The 18,876-nt window shown below is 50.8% G+C and overlaps 7 protein-coding genes across 7 annotated transcripts; 5 read left to right on the top strand and 2 right to left on the bottom strand.

Moving 5' to 3' along the window:
• Nucleotides 1-361: 361 nt before the first annotated feature.
• On the top strand, nucleotides 362-4,026 carry N7508_004311 (proteasome regulatory particle base subunit RPN2; the record flags this gene model as incomplete). Its single annotated transcript, XM_058462377.1, has 5 exons — nucleotides 362-501; nucleotides 609-778; nucleotides 837-1,357; nucleotides 1,418-3,652; nucleotides 3,706-4,026. The coding sequence occupies 5 exons, from the start codon at nucleotides 362-364 to the stop codon at nucleotides 4,024-4,026; spliced, it is 3,387 nt and encodes a 1,128-aa protein (XP_058321002.1).
• An 828-nt stretch (nucleotides 4,027-4,854) lies between these two features.
• Nucleotides 4,855-6,685, top strand: N7508_004310 (putative acyl-CoA dehydrogenase; the record flags this gene model as incomplete). Its single annotated transcript, XM_058462376.1, has 4 exons — nucleotides 4,855-4,969; nucleotides 5,035-5,046; nucleotides 5,109-5,383; nucleotides 5,450-6,685. 4 exons carry the CDS (start codon nucleotides 4,855-4,857, stop codon nucleotides 6,683-6,685), a joined length of 1,638 nt encoding a protein of 545 aa, XP_058321001.1.
• A 724-nt stretch (nucleotides 6,686-7,409) lies between these two features.
• On the top strand, nucleotides 7,410-7,756 carry N7508_004309 (uncharacterized protein; the record flags this gene model as incomplete). Its single annotated transcript, XM_058462375.1, has 2 exons — nucleotides 7,410-7,523; nucleotides 7,592-7,756. The coding sequence occupies 2 exons, from the start codon at nucleotides 7,410-7,412 to the stop codon at nucleotides 7,754-7,756; spliced, it is 279 nt and encodes a 92-aa protein (XP_058321000.1).
• A 1,243-nt stretch (nucleotides 7,757-8,999) lies between these two features.
• Nucleotides 9,000-12,203, top strand: spt5 (transcription elongation factor spt5; the record flags this gene model as incomplete). Its single annotated transcript, XM_058462374.1, has 3 exons — nucleotides 9,000-9,101; nucleotides 9,157-9,339; nucleotides 9,399-12,203. 3 exons carry the CDS (start codon nucleotides 9,000-9,002, stop codon nucleotides 12,201-12,203), a joined length of 3,090 nt encoding a protein of 1,029 aa, XP_058320999.1.
• A 389-nt stretch (nucleotides 12,204-12,592) lies between these two features.
• Nucleotides 12,593-14,523, bottom strand: gmdB (general amidase GmdB; the record flags this gene model as incomplete). The annotated part of the gene is made up of 5 exons (XM_058462373.1): nucleotides 12,593-12,720; nucleotides 12,771-12,858; nucleotides 12,935-13,822; nucleotides 13,888-14,163; nucleotides 14,227-14,523. 5 exons carry the CDS (start codon nucleotides 14,521-14,523, stop codon nucleotides 12,593-12,595), a joined length of 1,677 nt encoding a protein of 558 aa, XP_058320998.1.
• Nucleotides 14,524-14,944: 421 nt separating this feature from the next.
• N7508_004306 (DUF3237 domain-containing protein) lies at nucleotides 14,945-15,584 on the bottom strand (the record flags this gene model as incomplete). The annotated part of the gene is made up of 2 exons (XM_058462372.1): nucleotides 14,945-15,277; nucleotides 15,336-15,584. 2 exons carry the CDS (start codon nucleotides 15,582-15,584, stop codon nucleotides 14,945-14,947), a joined length of 582 nt encoding a protein of 193 aa, XP_058320997.1.
• Nucleotides 15,585-16,862: 1,278 nt separating this feature from the next.
• N7508_004305 (NAD(P)/FAD-dependent oxidoreductase) lies at nucleotides 16,863-18,481 on the top strand (the record flags this gene model as incomplete). Its single annotated transcript, XM_058462371.1, has 2 exons — nucleotides 16,863-17,483; nucleotides 17,579-18,481. The coding sequence occupies 2 exons, from the start codon at nucleotides 16,863-16,865 to the stop codon at nucleotides 18,479-18,481; spliced, it is 1,524 nt and encodes a 507-aa protein (XP_058320996.1).
• Between the last annotated feature and the right edge of the window lie 395 nt (nucleotides 18,482-18,876).

The following is an 18,876-nucleotide window of genomic DNA, read 5'->3' as shown; positions in this document are numbered from 1 at the left end:
CCACGCCAGGTGATCCCAGTCCGTCCGCGGCCTTGCAGCTGGCGCGCACGTGATACGCACAGTCAGCAGTCAGCTCTCCCGTCAACGTCAGTCTCGCGCCTGCAAGCTTCTGTTGTCTGCTTCCAGCTTCCATTTGTACGTGCCCTTCATCCATTTCATCTCTTTCATTTAATCATCTTCTGTATTTCTCGCCATATTCTCATTTCTTGGATAACCCCTTTGTACCTTGTTCGACCGGGGCTGATTCGCTGTTCTCCAAGCTCCCTCCCGATCCACGTTGCTTCATCACAGCAACAACAAATCGATTTACCCTCGAAACTCATCCCGTGAATCTCGAAGCGAGCCGTCTATCCCAATCAAGATGGTCGGACTCGTATCGGCCGCCGGTTTGGTCGGATTCCTCTCCGAACCTGACCCAGAGCTCAAGGTCTTTGCATTGAAGTCATTAGATTCTCAGATCGATCTGCTCTGGACAGAAGTTGTAAATGCCGTTCCTGATATGTGAGTTGTTTGTCCAGCAGAATTGTGACGGGTTGGATCTGTCCTCACTGTTGCGCCATTCTTACCGAGTCCGACCGATGACTGTACCCCTGCTAATTATCATCTAGCGAGGCTCTCTATGAAGACGAATCTTTTCCAGAACGCGGCCTTGCTGCGCTAGTTGCCTCGAAGGTGTACTACCACTTGCAGGAATATAATGAGAGCATGGTTCTTGCTCTGGGCGCTGGAAAGCTGTTCAAGCTGGAGAATGGCGACGAATATGAGGAGACCATCATCGGTAAGTTTAGAATCATCACCACATCGAATTTCGGTCGTTAATATTTGATTCAACATAGCGAAATGCGTCGACACTTTCATCTCTCTATCTGCTGCCCAACGGCCTACTGCTGACCAGTCCGCCAACCTGAACACCGCGTTCCCATCATCAGGCGACGGCGCCACCAGCACATCTGCAAGCCTCACGTCCCCTATCACACCGTTCTCGAAGTCCGCTTTGCCATCGAAATCATTGCTCTCTCGCGCCGAGGTTCCCGGTGTGGACGCCGCCCACCCCGGTGGCGATGACACAAGTGTTCAGCACGAGGAGACCCCCCTTGTATTGAAGCGTGGTGTCCAGGGCCAACTCCAGAATGTTATCGAGCGCTTATTTGAAGAATGTTTCCGCCAGAAGCGATACCGTCAAGTTATTGGAATTGCCATCGAGGCTAAGAGCCTGGATGTTCTCCGCATGGCTATCCTTCGTGCTAGCTCCGACGAGAAGCAGCAGAAAGGCGACTCTCGCAGCAGTGAGGAGCTGATGGAGTATGTTCTAGATATCTGCATGGGCATTGTCCAAGAGCGAGCCTTCCGCAGCGAGGTTTGTGACCCCGAACCCCCGTATGTGGCGCATGAAACAACTAACACTATTACCCACTAGATTCTCAAACTCATTTTGGAACTCTTGAATGAGATCCCTGCGCCTGACTACTTCTCGATCGCCAAATGTGTTGTCTTTCTTAATGAACACTCTATGGCTTCCGTCATTCTTCGCCAGCTGGTCGAGAAGGGCGATTCCCGCTCCCTTGCGGTAGCCTACCAAATCTCCTTCGACCTTTACGATAACAGCACACAAGAATTTTTACAGAAGGTTCGGCAAGAAATTGCTGAGCTTGTCCCTGAGACCGAAGCAGACCAGGAAAACCTGGATGAGAATGGCGAGCCAAAGGAATCCGACGCATTACTTGAAGACCAGGGAAGCTCTTCCCGGCCTTCGGGTGATAACGATTTGCCAGATGATGCGATCACAGCATTTAAGAACATTCTGCAGATTCTCGATGGTATTAAGACAATTCAGCTGAACCTGGAGTTCCTATACCGAAACAACAAGGCGGACATCGCGATTCTGAACAAGATTCGCGACAGCCTCGAGGCTCGCAACTCTATCTTTCACACCGCAGTGACTCTTTCAAATGCCTTTATGCATGCGGGAACCACCCACGACAAGTTCTTCCGCGACAACCTCGAATGGCTCGGCAAGGCTGTCAACTGGTCCAAATTTACGGCTACCGCCGCATTGGGTTGTATTCACCGCGGCAACCTGAGCCAGGGTCAGAAGCTCCTCCAGCCTTATCTTCCTCGTGAGCACATCGCTGGCGTCGGAGGCTCTGGATCCGTATACAGCCAGGGTGGTTCGCTCTACGCCTTCGGTCTCATCTACGCCAACCACGGTGGTATGGCGGTTGACATCATCCGTGACCACTTCAAGAAGGCCACAGAAGAAGTCGTTCAACACGGTGGTGCCCTTGGTCTCGGTGTTGCCGGCATGGCCACAGGTGATGAAGGCATTTTCGAAGACCTGCGGACCGTTCTCTATACCGATTCCGCTCTCAACGGAGAGGCTGTCGGTCTTTCCATGGGTCTCATCATGCTTGGTACTGGTAACATGAAGGCTCTCGAGGACATGATTCAGTACGCACACGAGACTCAACATGAGAAGATCGTCCGTGGTCTCGCCATGGGTATGGCTTTGATCATGTACGGTCGTCAGGAAGGTGCCGACGAGCTGATCAACGGTCTCCTCGGCGACCCTGACCCTACTCTCCGCTACGGTGGTATCATGACCATTGCCCTGGCCTACTGTGGCAGTGGAAGCAACAAGGCTGTTCGCAAGCTTCTGCATGTTGCAGTTAGTGATGTCAACGATGATGTGCGTCGTGTTGCTGTTCTCAGCTTGGGCTTCATCTTGTTCCGCAAGCACCAGAGCGTTCCTCGCATGGTTGAGCTGCTTTCTGAGTCCTACAACCCTCACGTCCGTTACGGTGCTGCCATGGCCCTTGGTATCTCTTGTGCCGGAACTGGCCTTGATGAGGCCATTGACCTCTTGGAGCCCATGCTTAAGGACTCGACCGACTTTGTTCGCCAAGGAGCCTTGATTTCCCTCGCTATGGTTCTCGTCCAGCAAAATGAGGCTATGAACCCTCGTGTTACCAGCCTTCGCAAGACTATGATGAAGATGCTTGGTGACCGTCATGAAGATGCAATGGCCAAGTTCGGTTGCGCTATTGCTCTCGGTATCATCGATGCCGGTGGCCGTAACTGCACCATCAGCCTGCAGACACAGACCGGTAACCTCAACATGCCTGGTATCGTTGGTGCCGCAGTCTTCGTCCAGTACTGGTACTGGTTCCCTCTCACACACTTCCTCTCCCTCAGTTTCGCCCCGACATCCGTTATTGGTGTCGACCAGAAGCTCGAGGTCCCCCACTTCAAGTTCCACAGCAACACCCGCCCCAGTCTCTTCGACTACCCCCCTGAGCAGCAGGTGAAGACCGAGGAGGCTCCAGAGAAGGTGAAGACTGCCGTGCTATCTACCACTGCCCAGGCCAAGCGCCGCGCCCAGCGTCGGGAGAAGCAGGCTCGCCGTGAGAGCATGGACATTGATCAGACCCCTACGACACCAAAGGTTTCTGATCAGCTACCGGATGCCATGGAGACCGAAGACTCCAAGGCTGAAGGCGAAGAGGGAACCGAGACCGAGAAGGCTGCCGAGGGCCAGAAGAAGAAGGCGGAACGGGAGAAGGTCGGATACGAGTTGGATAACCTGTCAAGGGTACTCCCAGCTCAGCTCAAGTACCTCACTTTCCCAGACCCGCGATACGAGCCGGTCAAGAGGGTATGTTTAATGCGATATACTGTCAAAGTCATTTGCTAACCCAATCTTTGCAGCCCACTGGTGGTGTTGTCGTTGTCCTCGACAAGCAGCCCGATGAGCCTCGCGAAGTCGTTGAGCTCAAGGCCAGCAAGGAGGCTCGCCAACCGCCCCCTCAGACCGAAACCCTCCAGGACCGCCTGCAAGCCGCTATCGGCACCGCTGCCCTGCAGACCCCTCAACGGGCTGATGCTCGGGCTGCCCTGTCCGCTGCTACCTCTGGTGGAGCCGGTGCTGCCGCCGGTGTTCTAACGGCGGTGGACGAAGATGAAGAAGGTGTGGAGGACGCGCCTTGCCCTGACGAGTTCTCGTACGAGTCTGATGGCGAGGAGGAGTAAAGAGATGCGTCGTAGAATCTTGATGCTGGATGTATTACTAGACTAATCAGGCTTGTCTACCTGGACCTGATCTATTGAGAGCCATGGCTTTCAACTGATTGATATGAGACTTCCTTTGTTTTATTCACTTCGTAATTGCGCTGCATTCTCTATGTAACCTTGGCCTGCACCTATAATCTCTCATAAGCAGTATGCCATGATTTAAGGCCGTCATAGCGGGCGTCTCGTGGAAGTTTGAAATTGGGCTCCAGGGTGCAGGTACTTGCACATGCAAGGAATGGAGTACACCATATGACTGGACTCGAATGTTTGTTGTGACAGACATCGAAGCTTTTTGCAGTCTGAATATATAGAATCTACAGCTTACAGTATACACTTGGAGTATTCAGTTGCTCCATAATTCAGTTGCTCCATACTCTGTACTCGACATCCCAATTTAAACTCGATCACATGCTCTCCCTCTCACCGCCCTGCACGTGTGTCTGCCTCGGCATTCTGACGATGACGCACATCGAGCCAATAAAGAGTCAGAGAACGGGGATGACCGAGACGATCAGCAGATGAACTGATGAAAGTCACGATTTACTGCACAACTACGTGGAGCATGTGAACAGACTCTCATACTCCGAGGCCCCCTTTTGGAAGACACCACTTGTCCTGGATTGGAATATCTCCCGAACTAACCGGAATTAGTCCGAAGACCCCGGACTCATATATCTTTCCTCCAGCTTCCCCGGACTTGACATTATTCTTCTCTCCCCACCTTACACCCTTTGCTCACCATATTCTATCTTTACCTCCCCACCACGCCCACCTGCTACCCTCATCATGGCAAAGACATTTAGCAAAGACGACGTCGCGTCGCATGGCAAGGGCGACAGCCTCTGGATCGTGATTGACGAGGACGTCTACGATGTTTCCAAGTTCCAGGACGAGCACCCTGGTATGTCCGAAGTCATGCGCTGCCCTGCACAAGAGATCACATGCTAAGATTCATATTCTGAACAGGCGGAAAGAAGAGTACGTTGTCACCGCGGCCAACCATCACACCCAAGAACAGTATATTGACTTTGCATGTTTAGTTCTCCAGCGCGTTGCCGGAAAAGATGCTTCGAAGCAGTTCTGGAAGTACCACAATGAGGGTATTCTGAAGAAGTACAAGGGCCAGCTCCAAATTGGTTCGTTGGACACTAAGAAGGCTGTTGAGCCGGCGTCGGCGCCTGCTCCTAAGAAGGCTGCTCCCGAGCCCAAGCCCCAGTCTAAGTCCTCTTCTGATGTGACGCCGCCTGCTACTGGTGCGCCGCAGGAACCTTATGGAGATTTGATTCCTTTCGCCGATCCTTCATGGTACCAGGGTGTAAGTTTTGCTATCCCAGGTAAATATGGATCTATAGAGACTAATCTGCATTTTCTGCGTCTTTAGTATGCCTCCCCTTACTTTAATGATTCCCACGCTGCCCTCCGAGACGAAGTGCGCCAGTGGGTCGAGTCTGAGATTGAGCCGTATGTGACCGAATGGGATGAGGGCAAGGAGGTCCCTCCCCATATCTACAAGCAGATGGGTGAGCGCGGATATCTGGCTGGTTTGTTGGGTGTCTCATATCCTGTGAACCACACCCCACACCGCGTTCAGTCGGTGACACCGGATCGCTGGGACTTGTTCCACGAGATGCTGCTGACCGACGAACTGTCGCGTGCAGGCAGCGGCGGTCTGGTCTGGAACTTGATTGGAGGATTCGGCATTGGATGCCCACCCCTGGTCAAGTTCGGCAAGAAGCCGCTGGTCGACCGTATTCTGCCGGGCATCCTGGCCGGTGACAAGCGTATCTGTCTTGCCATCACCGAGCCCGATGCAGGCAGTGACGTCGCCAACTTGGGTTGCGAAGCCAAGCTGAGCGAAGATGGCAAGCACTACATTGTCAACGGCGAGAAGAAGTGGATCACAAACGGTATCTGGTCCGACTACTTCACCACCGCTGTGCGCACCGGCAAGCCCGGTATGAACGGTATCAGTGTCCTCCTTATCGAGCGTGAAGCCGGCGGTGTCAGCACCCGCCGCATGGACTGCCAGGGTGTCTGGTCCAGTGGCACCACCTACGTTACTTTCGAAGACGTCAAGGTCCCAGTCGAGAACCTGATTGGCAAGGAGAACCAGGGCTTCAAGGTGATCATGACAAACTTCAACCACGAGCGTATCGGCATCGTCATCCAGTGCCTGCGCTTTTCCCGTGTCTGCTACGAGGAATCCATGAAATACGCTCACAAGCGCAAGACCTTCAACAAGCCCCTCATTGAACACCCCGTCATCCGCATGAAGCTCGCCCACATGGCCCGCCAGATCGAAGCCACCTACAACTGGCTCGAGAACATGATCTTCCAGTGCCAGTGCATGGAAGAGACTGAGGCCATGCTCAAGCTAGGCGGTGCCATCGCTGGCCTGAAGGCTCAGTCCACCACCTGCTTCGAGTTCTGCGCTCGCGAGGCCAGTCAGATCTTCGGTGGATTGAGCTACAGCCGTGGTGGACAGGGTGGTAAGGTCGAGAGGCTTTACCGTGATGTTCGTGCTTATGCTATTCCCGGTGGTAGTGAGGAGATCATGCTTGACCTGAGTATGCGTCAAAGCTTGCGTGTTCACGGCATGTTTGGCATGAAGCTATAGAGCATTTTTGGGTGTTGATCTTTGGGCTTGGCGGTAGATATTGGCCCCCCCCCCCCCCATCTTGGTTTATGATTGCTTTTTCGTTTGGCTAGATATCCTCTCATCTTTGACGACTTTTTCTGGTTTGATTTTGCTATGATTTGTCTTGTATCATACTATGACTTCTTTTGTATATTTCTTAGTTTGGTGAGATCAACCGCCTTTTTTGTAATCTTTGCTTCATAGTACTTCGGATTTGAGATATTAAATTGATCTACATATGAACTATCTGCTCTCTTCAGAATACAAGTCTGCGACTGAACATTGCAACTTACAAGAAAATAGCGATGGAAGTCTGGTGAGACCAAGAACAGGCTAAATTGCATCCCGAGTGGTTGCTCATTTCTGTCTTCGATCTGCATACACTACTGCCGTTGTTCGCTTCACCCATCATTCTTTGACAGTAGTCACTGGCGATCAAAGGTCGGTATACTCCACGCCGAGAAGCCACACTTTTTCTACAAGATACTTGAACGAGCATGTCTATGAGATGTTAAAGCTTCAATTTGATTCGACGACACCAGAAACGCAGAGAAATTATTGGTATTTGTGTTATTTCTCTCGCTTTCTCCGTAACTCTTTGACTTGGGTTTAAATTTAGATAAAAGCAACGAATAGCTTTGGACGACGGGAATGATATAATTATATGATCCTGTGTTGAATTCGAAGAGAACATCTAACCATCATGAACGCCCCAATCCCACTTGGGCCAGTCGCGACTACCACCATAGCCATCGACCCATACAATCCTCTTCTGCAAAGAGACCTTGACGATGGAAACACCCCTATTTTCCACGTAGTGCGCTCTTGATGGTCATGATGATCGCCGACCGAATACGCCATCGCAATGAACCAGGTTGAGGTTAGGTCCTGTACGCCGGTTTCAAGGGTGCGCATGGCATTGGTCCACACTGGGTTGGAATCCTTGAAAGAACTCGCCCGGACAGGAAAACGCTTGCGCTTACCATCTCAGGACTTGATCTCACCACTATGCCCAAAGACGTGTTCAAGCTTCTGCTCCTCTATTACTAGCCAAGCACAATGGACTTCCATGCCCTGCTTGTCTTTATTGAAGAGGCACCAAGGCTGTCCGGGATGGCATGGGGATGGCTTCAAAACGGCCTAGGCGCACAGTATCTCATGTAACACTTTAAGCCCTCGTTAGTCTACCCAGACTTCGCGACAGCCTACAACGATATCGACCGCATAAAGATCCCTCGCGAAGCCAGCGACTTGGAACGCACATCCGAAGGACCTACTTTTACAAATTTAGAACGAGATGCCATTGCACCTAGTCCATCTCATTTGCAGGCCAGCTCGGTTTGTCCACTGCCATAAGATATGATATCCACGGAAGATCCGCTTTTCATGCCGCAATTGAAGCAGAAGCAGGCGCCATTTTCCCAGGAAGCGAAGGAGGCTTGGTGCTATTCTTGCTTGTCGAGATTCTGAACGCCGGGGTCAACCCCAGACATATACTGCTTTGAGTAGCCTCGAGTATCTGGAATATGTTTTTCAAACTGCATTCACAATGAGCAGTTGATCTCAGACAATATTCCTCAAAGAGGTTGTCCTGTTGGTTGTCGCAATAGGCATCATTGTCTGTGCAGAGCATTAGAGCTGCCATAGTAGACTACATACAAAATCAAGATCTCTTTATAGTGAACGGCTTGTATTTATTACTGATATTGGGAACATCGATGTTTAAGTAGTACTCCGGGGAAGACGGCGTTGAAAGCAATGTACGGCGACGCATAACAACCACAAACGCAGTAATGAAGCCTCGCCTGGGCAACTTGACTCGAGGTTTCCGATTCAACTTCTCCTTTCCCCTTTCTCAGCTGACTTGCCTCCTGAGAAAGGTCCGCAATCCCTTGCGCGCACATTCTCTCTCGAAGTCCAAGATTTGTTCTTTGTAGGCGGTCGCGGAACTCGGTGATTGCCCGCAGAGCTCGATTGTCTGCTTCTCTCTCTCCGATCGCGCCTACACCTTACCTCAATCACAAAGAATCGATCTGACAGCATTTGAAACCGAGAGTCCCTTGAAAGCAAACCGGGGCAGTCTTGCATCCAGCTACATTCGATCTTTTCAACCGACCCCAGCGCGATTTCCCTGGCTTGGGTACGTGGTTTCTTTGGACCTTTCACCTATTGTCTTACACTGACCCCGGCTGGCATTGTCTAGAAACGATTTCATATCCCTAAATCGCCATCACAATTTGTCCACAGCGCGACCGGTTTCCCAGTGATACTCTGTCCAATACCTACCTCGACAATGTCCAACTTTCTCAACCAGGACTTCGGGTCCGACGATGAGGAAGATGAGTTCAACCCCGCCCCTCAAGAAGACTCTGATGCCGATGAGCCCAGAGCCAAGGTCAGTCTTTCGCCTGCCGAACTTTGGTAAGGATGGGGCTAACTATGGATTTCAGCCTGCCAAGAAAGAGAGATATGGCCGCGACGGCGCGGACGAGGAAGATGTGAAATACGGCCGCGATACCAACGACGATGAGGAAGATGCCAAAGACGTCGAGGACGATGACGAGGGCGATAACCAAGGAGATGATGATGATGATGATGAGGAAGACGAGGAAGAGGACGAAGAAGATGCTGTCGTGCGTTTTCCACGATTGAACTTGTGCACGACCTATGCTAACTTATTGTTTCATTCTAGAGCCATCGTCCGCGCAAGAAGATGAAGGCCAGCAACCCTTTCATTGAAATTGAAGCCGGTGTCGACGAAGAAGAAGACGAAGCCGAAGATGAGGAGGATGAGCTCGCCGAATTTGGCATGGAAACCCACCCCGATGACCTTGATGTGCTACCCGGAGGCACCGAAACAGATGATCGCCGTCACCGACAATTGGATCGCCAACGCGAGATCGACGCCAGCATGGACGCAGAGAAGCAGGCACAGATGCTCAAGGAGCGATACGGACGGAACCGTGCTGCAGCTTCAGATGCGCTCGTTATCCCGAAACGACTTCTGCTTCCTAGTGTGGAGGATCCCAGTATTTGGGGTTGTCGCTGCAAACCTGGCAAGGAGAAAGAAGTTGTCTATTCGATCCAGAAACGTCTTGAGGAACATCCAGCAAACTCCCGCAACCCGAACCGTATTATTTCAGCCTTTGAGCGTGGAAATGTCATGCAGGGTTGGTTCTATTGTGAAGCCCGCAAACAGGCTGATGTCATCGAAGGCCTGGAGGCTGTCAACTTCTACTACCCATCCCAGAAGATGACTTTGGTCCCTGTGAAGGAGATGCCGGATCTCTTCCGCGTTCAAAAATCCGAGGAGCTTCTGCCTGGTGGCTGGGTCCGTATCAAGCGCGGCAAATACTCGGGTGACCTGGCACAAATCGAGGAAGTCGAAACAAATGGATTGAATGTCACTGTTCGCCTTGTCCCTCGGTTGGACTACGGAATGAACGAAGATGCTCTTGGCGCCCCTCCCGTTGATGCTAAGCGCAAGCGTGGCGCCGCCAACACAGTCCGTCCTCCCCAGCGCCTTTTCAGCGAGGCAGAGGCAAAGAAGAAGCACGCAAAATATCTTTCGTCTACTTCAGGTCTCGGTGGAAAATCATGGAATTACCTGAACGACAATTACGTCGACGGCTTCCTCATCAAGGATATGCGAGTCCAGCATTTGGATACCAAAAATGTCAACCCCAGGCTAGAGGAAGTTACAATGTTTGCGCGCGGAGGCGAAGACGGTACCGCTAACCTTGACTTGGCTTCGCTCGCTGAGACCCTTAAGAAGTCCACTGCCGAGGAAGCCTACCAACCCGGCGATCCAGTTGAGGTCTACCGAGGTGAACAGCAGGGTCTTATTGGTCGGACAGTGTCAACTCGAGGTGCGATTGTTTCACTGCAAGTTACCGAGGGCGAGCTGTCTGGACAGACGATTGACGCGCCTGTTCGCACTCTTCGCAAACGCTTCAGAGAGGGTGATCACGTCAAGGTTATTGGAGGCAGTCGTTATCAAAACGAACTAGGTATGGTGGTCCAGGTGAAGGACGACACTGTTACTCTACTCAGTGATATGAGCATGCAAGAGATCACGGTATTCAGTAAGGATCTTCGACTTTCTGCCGAGATGGCCGCCGATGGACAGCTTGGTATCTATGATGTCCACGATCTGGTTCAGCTTGATGCTGCCACCGTTGCCTGTGTCATTAAAGTGGACCGCGAGTCGCTCCGCGTTGTTGACCAGAATGGCTCTGTTCGAAATATTCTTCCCACCCAGATTGCAGCCAAGATCACTCCTCGCCGTGATGCAATTGCTACTGATAAGAATGGCGCGGAGATTCGACTTGGCGACACAGTCCGCGAGCTCCATGGAGAGCAGCGCAGTGGAGTCATCCGCCATGTCCACCGTTCATTCCTGTTCTTGCACAACAAGGCTCAAGCTGAAAATGCCGGTATCACTGTGGTGCGGACAACAAGCGTTGTCACTGTTTCGGCACGAGGTGGCCGGCCTGCCGGTCCTGATCTGACCAAGATGAACCCTGCCTTGGCCATGCAAACACCTGGCGGTGGTGGTGCTCAAATGCCACCACCCCGTCGTGGCCGCGACAGGTTGCTTGGAAAGACAGTCACCATTCGCAAGGGCCGTTATAAGGGACTTGTCGGTATTGTTCGTGATGCCGATGATAGCTCTGCCCAGGTCGAGCTTTACACATCTAACAAGCCCGTGCACATCCCACGGGATATTCTTACTGTTAAAGACCCCATCACCAAACAATCCCTGGATATGGGTGGTAGTGGTCGTGGAAGAGGGTCACGCACTCCATTTGGCTCAGGTGGTGCCCCGTCGAGAGAAGGCGGATGGGCCGGTGGTCGCACTCCAATGGCTGCCGCAGACTCCTCCAGAACCCCAGCTTGGGGTGGCGCAGGAGGATCTAGAACTCCTGCTTGGGGTAACGCCAGCGGCTCTCGCACACCAGCCTGGAAGAACGATGGCTCCCGCACTTCAAACCCCTACGATGGAAACCGCACCGCCTACGGCGGAATCGGCAACCGCACACCGGCATGGAACTCCGGATCAAAGACACCATACGACTCCAGCTCCGGGTTTGATGCCTTCGCCTCTGGCTCTCGCACTCCCGCCTGGGGCAGTGCCGGCGGCAACACAGGAAACCGCACCCCAGCTTGGGGAGGCATGTCCAGCAGCCGAGACCAGCGCGACTTTGATGATGCCCCAACACCCGGTGGAGGCTACTCCGCCCCCACACCAGGCGCCTACGCTGCACCAACCCCCGGCGCCCCAACACCTGGCGCATGGCCTGAAAGCGCGCCCACGCCTGGTGGTGCATTCAGCGCACCAACCCCCGGAGGCCTCTCGAAGCGTGACTACGACGCTCCTACTCCTGCGGCGTATGATGCACCAACTCCTGCTATGGGTGGTGAGGCTGCTACACCCGGCGCTGGGTATGGTGGTGATGATAACGGACCTCGATATGATGACTCGCCGAGTCCGTGATCTGGTCTTTAAAGAGTTTCTTTCCTTATGTTCCATTTCCTTTCAAGCACAAAAGGCTTCTCCATTCCATTTGCTTTTTTTTTCCCTTCAAGATATCTAGGACTGGATCGGCTTTGCATATGTATTTTACTTGTTGAAACTTTTCCTCAGAACAGCAGTGAACAGCTAATGAATAATTATTCTAGCTGGGTTTATTTACTCTTAGACAGTGTAGTCATGGGAGAGTTATGTAGAACGAAATCTCCAACTTAGATTTAACATACAAATGCATCGTAACGAATCCATGATACATATGGCGCCCTTTCTTAATTATGACAAGGAGCAGTGTTACAGTCATAGAGTATGTAATGGCTTTCCAGAAACAAAATAAATCAGTTGTCAATAGACGGCTATTGCTTGCCGTACATGTCTAACGCTTTGTCAATGATATCAGCTGCCCAGAGACACTTCTCATCCTGGAATTGGGGCGTGATAATTTGGATAGCACAAGGTGCGCCATCGACTTCATCGGGAATATCTGATTTCAATCAGGACAAGAATCAGCATTAAAAAAAAGGTGAGACATACAATTGGGCTGGACATCATCTGATGTATTCATCGGCTCCGGATCAAGTTCTTTGGATGCTTTCCCGTATGGGATTATGCATGCAGGATACTAAATCAAATTGTAAATATTTACCCCATAACAGACAGCAAAACGCGAAGTGAAAAAAACGGGATTGATGACTTACATCCAACAAGTTCCAAAGAACAGTATAAGGTGGCCACCCATAAGTATCAAACCCAACAGCAGTATTCTGAGCCCCAGGAGCCAAAATAACATCAAGCTTCAGATCAACCCAAATCTGCCGCCAAGCATCATAGACACGAGCCCTGGCCTCATGTAATGCCTGAATCGTATCAAACGGCTCCAGTCCATGCTGAACAGGGAAAGGACCCGAGAACATAGGCGCAACACCTTTAGCCACGGATGTCACAAGAGGCTCACCAGCCTCAGCAACGAGATCTTTATGCGGTCCGTAGATGAAATACTGGAATGCAAGACGCGAAGCATAAGACACACTCAACGCTTCGTCACCACCAGAATCAAGATGAACAATCCGATGCCCAGCCCGAGTCAACGCCTCAACTGCAGAATCCAAAGCTCGCTTTACAGGCGGATGAAGCGGGAAATGTTCATCCTCGCCAAGGACACCAATTGTCAAAACCCCATTAGCAGGATCATTAATACCACGCGGGATACCATGCCAAGGTACACTAACAGCACTGGAATCATACTCCCAAGCATGTCCATCCCCAACAACAGTACTCATCAGCAACTTCAAATCAGCAATACTATGTGCCAATGGCCCAGCAGCGGGGATCAGTCCCGGCATGCCCTCAATTGCACCGGATACCTGTCCGCCGAAGGGGATGCGGTTGGCTGTTGGCTTGAAACCATAAACACCGCAGCATAGTGCCGGAATACGGATTGAGCCTGCAATGTCGGTCCCCACACCTAGGATTGATCCGCGGAATGAGATGAGGGCGCCTTCGCCGCCGCTGGAGCCGCCAGCTGTAAGAATTTTTTTTTGGGGGTTTAGGGTTCGGCCGAAGATGTTGTTTTCTGAGTCTGCAGTCTGTATATGATTAGGCTTGAATACTTGGGACTGAAGTGGATGTATGGTGCATGTGCAAGGCTTACCATCATTGTCTGTGGGATGTTTGTCTTGACGTATAGTACTGCTCCAAGCTTCAAGAGCATCTTCACGAGAGCGGAATTCGTCTTGCATGGTTCTACTTTCAGAAGGGCGACATATCCGACTGTTGCCTGTGTGCCCTCGACACAGAAACTATCTTTCAGACTGATCGGTAGACCATGGAGAGGTCCAAATGGTTTCCCTTCTCGTTGAAGATATTCATCCAGATACTTGGCGCGCTGAAGAGCCTCGGGGAAGAAGGTCTCTGTCAGACAAGATAGCTGCAGGTACAGAAATCACAAATTAGCAACGCTAAAATACTTCCAAGTGTAGAAAATACTCACAACCTGCTGCGCAATAGCAGCCCTCTTACAAAACGCAGTAGTAACATCCAAAGAACTAACGCGGCCAGATGCCAATCTAACCAATAATTGACTGGCGGTGTAATTCTGCGTAATATCCAATTCGCTGTCAGAAAGAAGACCACTGCGACGCGGTACGTCGTACTCCAACAATCGTGCGGGTAGATCGGTGAGTAGGTCCCCGCTCAGGACCCATTCGCGGGGGATCTTCTGCTGGCACTCGCGTTGCTTTTGCGCGACGAGGTTTTGCCAGCTGGACGGAGCTGAGTTGGATGCCATAGTTAGATGGAGATGCAGTATGATACGGATATAAATGGTGTTTGTCGTGTTTATGTAGTTTTTGGACTCGGTTTGTCAGTTTGTCGGTTATCTTTGCTTGTACTACACGCAGTGCTTGGCCGTGACCCACTATGGAGAGTGTGTCGACCTGCCTGTTTGGGATAGCTAGGGTTGCAGCCGAGGTGAGTGGTTAGACTTGGCTATTGTTCATGCATATTGTTATCGTAAGCTAGCTTCTTATATCCTGATATATGCTTCGGCTTACGCGTCGGCACTTGTTCTTCGCTTGGGAGTAATGGAAAATTGCATTGATAAGAGTCATTCTACAAGGTTCGAAGAATATTCAAACTACAGGAGCTAGATTGGGCATCTGACAATTAATTCACAAGAAGTATTTCCCTCAACATCTGAAACCGCACACCTATCTAGCTACAACATCCTCAGGCTTCATACCCGGGAAATTGGTTAAATGATACGCATCAATCCAGATCTTTTCATCTTGGCAGCACATCACACCCAGACAGACCAATCCATTCAACCAATTGTAAGAACCCGGTCCAGCTTCAATGCGGAGATGGGAGAAGAATTCCACATCATCCTGAGTCACAGTTGCAGGTGGAACGAAATGCGGATTCTCCTCGACGGATCTAGCGTAGTCTGTTCCTGGACCTGGACGGTATAAGCCGTGTGCGCGGATGTAGAGGTAATGGTTATCGGATGTGCGGACAGTGTAGCGGGCATCAAGAGTCATAGACTGTGAGTTATATAGTTAGCGTTTATTTTGGGTTTAAAGGGGAGAGGGGGTTGCTAACATGTGTGCCCTTCACGACTGTCGCCCAATCTGCGCCTCCCAACGGCAGGATTTCTCCCTGGATTCCAGGCCCTTTGAGACTGCCGCGCGAAATGTTTGCAATACTGCGAATAGTATCGCCGCTGTGCGGAGCTCCAAGTTCATGCTCTTCGGTAGAGCATTCTAGTCTATAGAGCCAGGATAGGGATGGTTGGCGCATAGTAGGGCCATTGGGGAAGATGCCGTTACCGGGTGATGCGGTGGGAGACATTGTAGATGTAGAATGTAAGTTGGACGTAGAATAATGGTGTAAGTGGTGAGTTGAGCTGAATATAAGTGTCCGTACTATTTATATGACTATAAAGTACGTACGTACCGGGAATACCGGGCATTTGTATGCTTTCCGTTCTCTTTTAGTGCTCGCCTCTTGCCGCTTTTGATCACTGAGTAGGTGAGCGCACGCCTCCGAATATGTGATTATCGTAATAATGGGAAAAGATAGGCGTATTTACTGTGGACGTTTATTATAGCGGCTTTTGGAGTGTGGCCGGCCTATCTCCCTGGGGGTGTGAGAGAACCTCCATATAGGTGAAATCTGCCGCATTGTCTTGCTAACTAGTACCGCGGGAAAAGCCATGCCCCCGCATGATGAGCCCACCAGTTGAGGTTGTTCATTGCGCGGAGTGCGTAGGCGGGCATACTGGTAGGGATAGTGTCACGATCACAGGCTTGAAAAACTTAAACTTGACGAGCTGCGCTGAATGCACTAGAGGTATTAGGAACCGAGATTATTTCAATTTGGGTGAAATGTACTTTGTTTGCTTCTATGAGGGTGCACGTAGGGTGGACCCTTTTGTCAAGGTAGTGCTCTAAAACTTCGGTAAAAGCGCGATGAAGGATGAGGAATTTGACATAATTTAGTATGCTAATCAAATATGTAGTCTTACTCCCAGTTGTTCCAAGCTGATCACACAGTTGAGCGTAGCCAGTCATCCTGATAAGGGAGGCACCCTTTCAGGGATCCTGGTAATGGAGGGCTGCTCGAGTCCAAGCCTGTGCTGATATATTCTGGGAAAGCCCCAAGACACCCTAAAAGCAGCGGCACTCTGATAGCAAGGCAAACCTGGCAGGGAAAACTCGTTACGCATAGAAGTATAGAGCCGAGTAGTATATGATTCCTTATCTCCCCCGCAATCTCCAAGTCCAAAAGGGAAGGTGGACCCACCGGCGCGTTTCTTCCAATTTGAAGTTGAGACTCAGTCAAACCAGTCCATTTGACATAGTTAAAAAGCACATAATAGGGAAGTCCAGCAGGTTACACCTGATTTGTGCGCCAATCAATCTCCTGCCCTATTTTAGCCCCAAACTTTTGATTGTTGTCCTCCTTTTCATCCTCACACTTTATCTTTGACTTCAAACGTGATAAAGACTCGCCATTGCTTTACTCTTGGTGCAATTGCAAATTGGCTGGCCAGTACCAATCATCGGAATATTTGCTTTTTCCTCGCCTCAACTTTGATACTATCTCAAATATAACCTAAACAACACCATGCCTTTCGCTACCGACATCCTAACGGACCCCTCCCTCCCGGCATATGTCCGACAGCAAGCCCTTGACCGCATTCACGCAGACCCAGGGGTTCCAAAGAGCTCAACAACCTCTTCTTTCTGGATCCAACCAAAACACGACTTTGGCCAGACATCCTCAACGCCTCTACCAACCGAAACAGACACCGTGATTATCGGTTCTGGAATTACAGGTGCATCTATCGCGCGGACGCTACTGCAAAACCGCCCATCTCAGCCCAAGTCTTCAGATCCATCTGTGGTTGTACTTGAAGCGCGGACAATTTGCAGTGGAGCCACAGGACGGAATGGAGGCCATATCCTCGAGACGGCAGATGAATATGCCGAGTTCGCTGATGAATTTGGCGCCGAGGATGCGCGAAAGCTTCTCAAGTTCAGATTGGCGCATTTGAAGGAGATGCTTGCTGTTGCTGAAGAACTGGGAATCAAGGAGGAGGCCCAAGCGCGCAAAGTGCAGTTCCTGAGTGCTTACTTTTCTGAGGATACATGGAAGGAGGCTTTGGAGAGGATGCGTCGGTTTAAGGAGGGTATGCCGGAAGAAGCTGCTGAATGGACTTCTTCTGAAGGCGACGCTATTCCAAAGGTATGTTGTGATAAATGCCTGTTCCGTTTTTCTGGGAGGCTTTCCATGTTTCCTTTATCTGGCATACAAGGAATGAATACTAATATGGTCTTCAGGAGTTGTGCCTCGCTCGGGCAAAAGGTATCGTTGCTGGCCCTGCCGGTGCTCTCTGGCCCTACAAGTTTGTGACCGGTATCTTTTCACGTCTGAGAACCGACTATCCAAACAACTTCCGCGTGGAAGAAAACACCCCAGTAACAGCCATCGAAGAGGTGATTTCTAGTACCTCACCACGCTACAAGGTCCAAACCAGCCGAGGCACAATCCTCACCCGGCATGTTATCCACTGCACAAACGCCCACGTCGCACACCTAGTCCCCGGCCTCCGCGGACGTATAATCCCAGTCCGAGGCCAGATGTCCGCCCAAACGCCCGGCGATCAATTCCCCTGCCAAGCCAGCAAACATTCGTGGCTATTCAACTACGACCGCGGCTTCGACTATCTTACCCAATTACCCGAAGGACAGATGATGCTTGGTGGCGGATTCGCAAAGAGCGAACATGGCGGACTATCCGATCTGGGTATTTCCACAGACTCAGAGATGAGTCTTGATATTGATATTCACCTCTCGGGTTGTCTGAGCGCCGTTTTCGGACGGAAAGATTGGGGCCGTGTACAGGGTGATCCGATTCAGGCCATGTGGACGGGAAATATGGCTTTCAGCTCGGATTCTTTCCCTTGGGTGGGACGGCTGCCTGGTATTGTTACACGTCGTGCGGATCATGGCGATGAGGGCTCTGAGTGGGTTTGTGCTGCTTTTGGTGGCGAGGGCATGGTTCAGGCTTGGCTTTGTGGGAAGGCGCTGGGTACTATGTTACTTGAGACGGATGGTGTGTTGGTTGGGGGGGCTGCTGATCTTTCGTGGTTCCCTGATCAGTTGCGTGTTTCTGAGGAGCGGTTTGGTGTGACTGAGCTACCTAAGGAGGCTCTTGTGGAGCATCAGCGGGCTAGTTTGTAAATGGAGGTGACTTTGAAAATGTTCTCCGGGAGAGGTTTAAGTAGTTGATGTGATTCTTGTATAATTGTTCCTTTATGGCTATATGTTGCTAGAAATCAATTCTATATTGGTTGGTTTCACATTATATGTTCAGTTCCTTCAAAGTACGGTCGCTTTATGGATTACTGTGATTAACTAATTGGCCTACCAAAGTAAAATAATAGAAATTTGCTAAATATAGGCATTTGCAGCAAAGTATGATTTATTCATTGTAGTCTATTAACCTCTATTAGCCCTCAAAGGTAGTTGCGAAGGTATCGGGTAGGCTAATTACGATACAGGTAAAGTTCTATATCACACCTCCGGCCCCGATGAAAAGGAATTATGAACAATCGGAACAGTGAATATATCCATCA

This window comes from Penicillium antarcticum (genome assembly GCF_028974205.1).
Source record: "Penicillium antarcticum strain IBT 31339 chromosome Unknown utg000004l_segment0_segment0, whole genome shotgun sequence".
Taxonomy (NCBI): Eukaryota; Fungi; Ascomycota; class Eurotiomycetes; order Eurotiales; family Aspergillaceae; genus Penicillium; species Penicillium antarcticum.
Note: the sequence above shows the minus strand (reverse complement) of the source record. Positions and strands in the feature narration are given on the sequence as shown.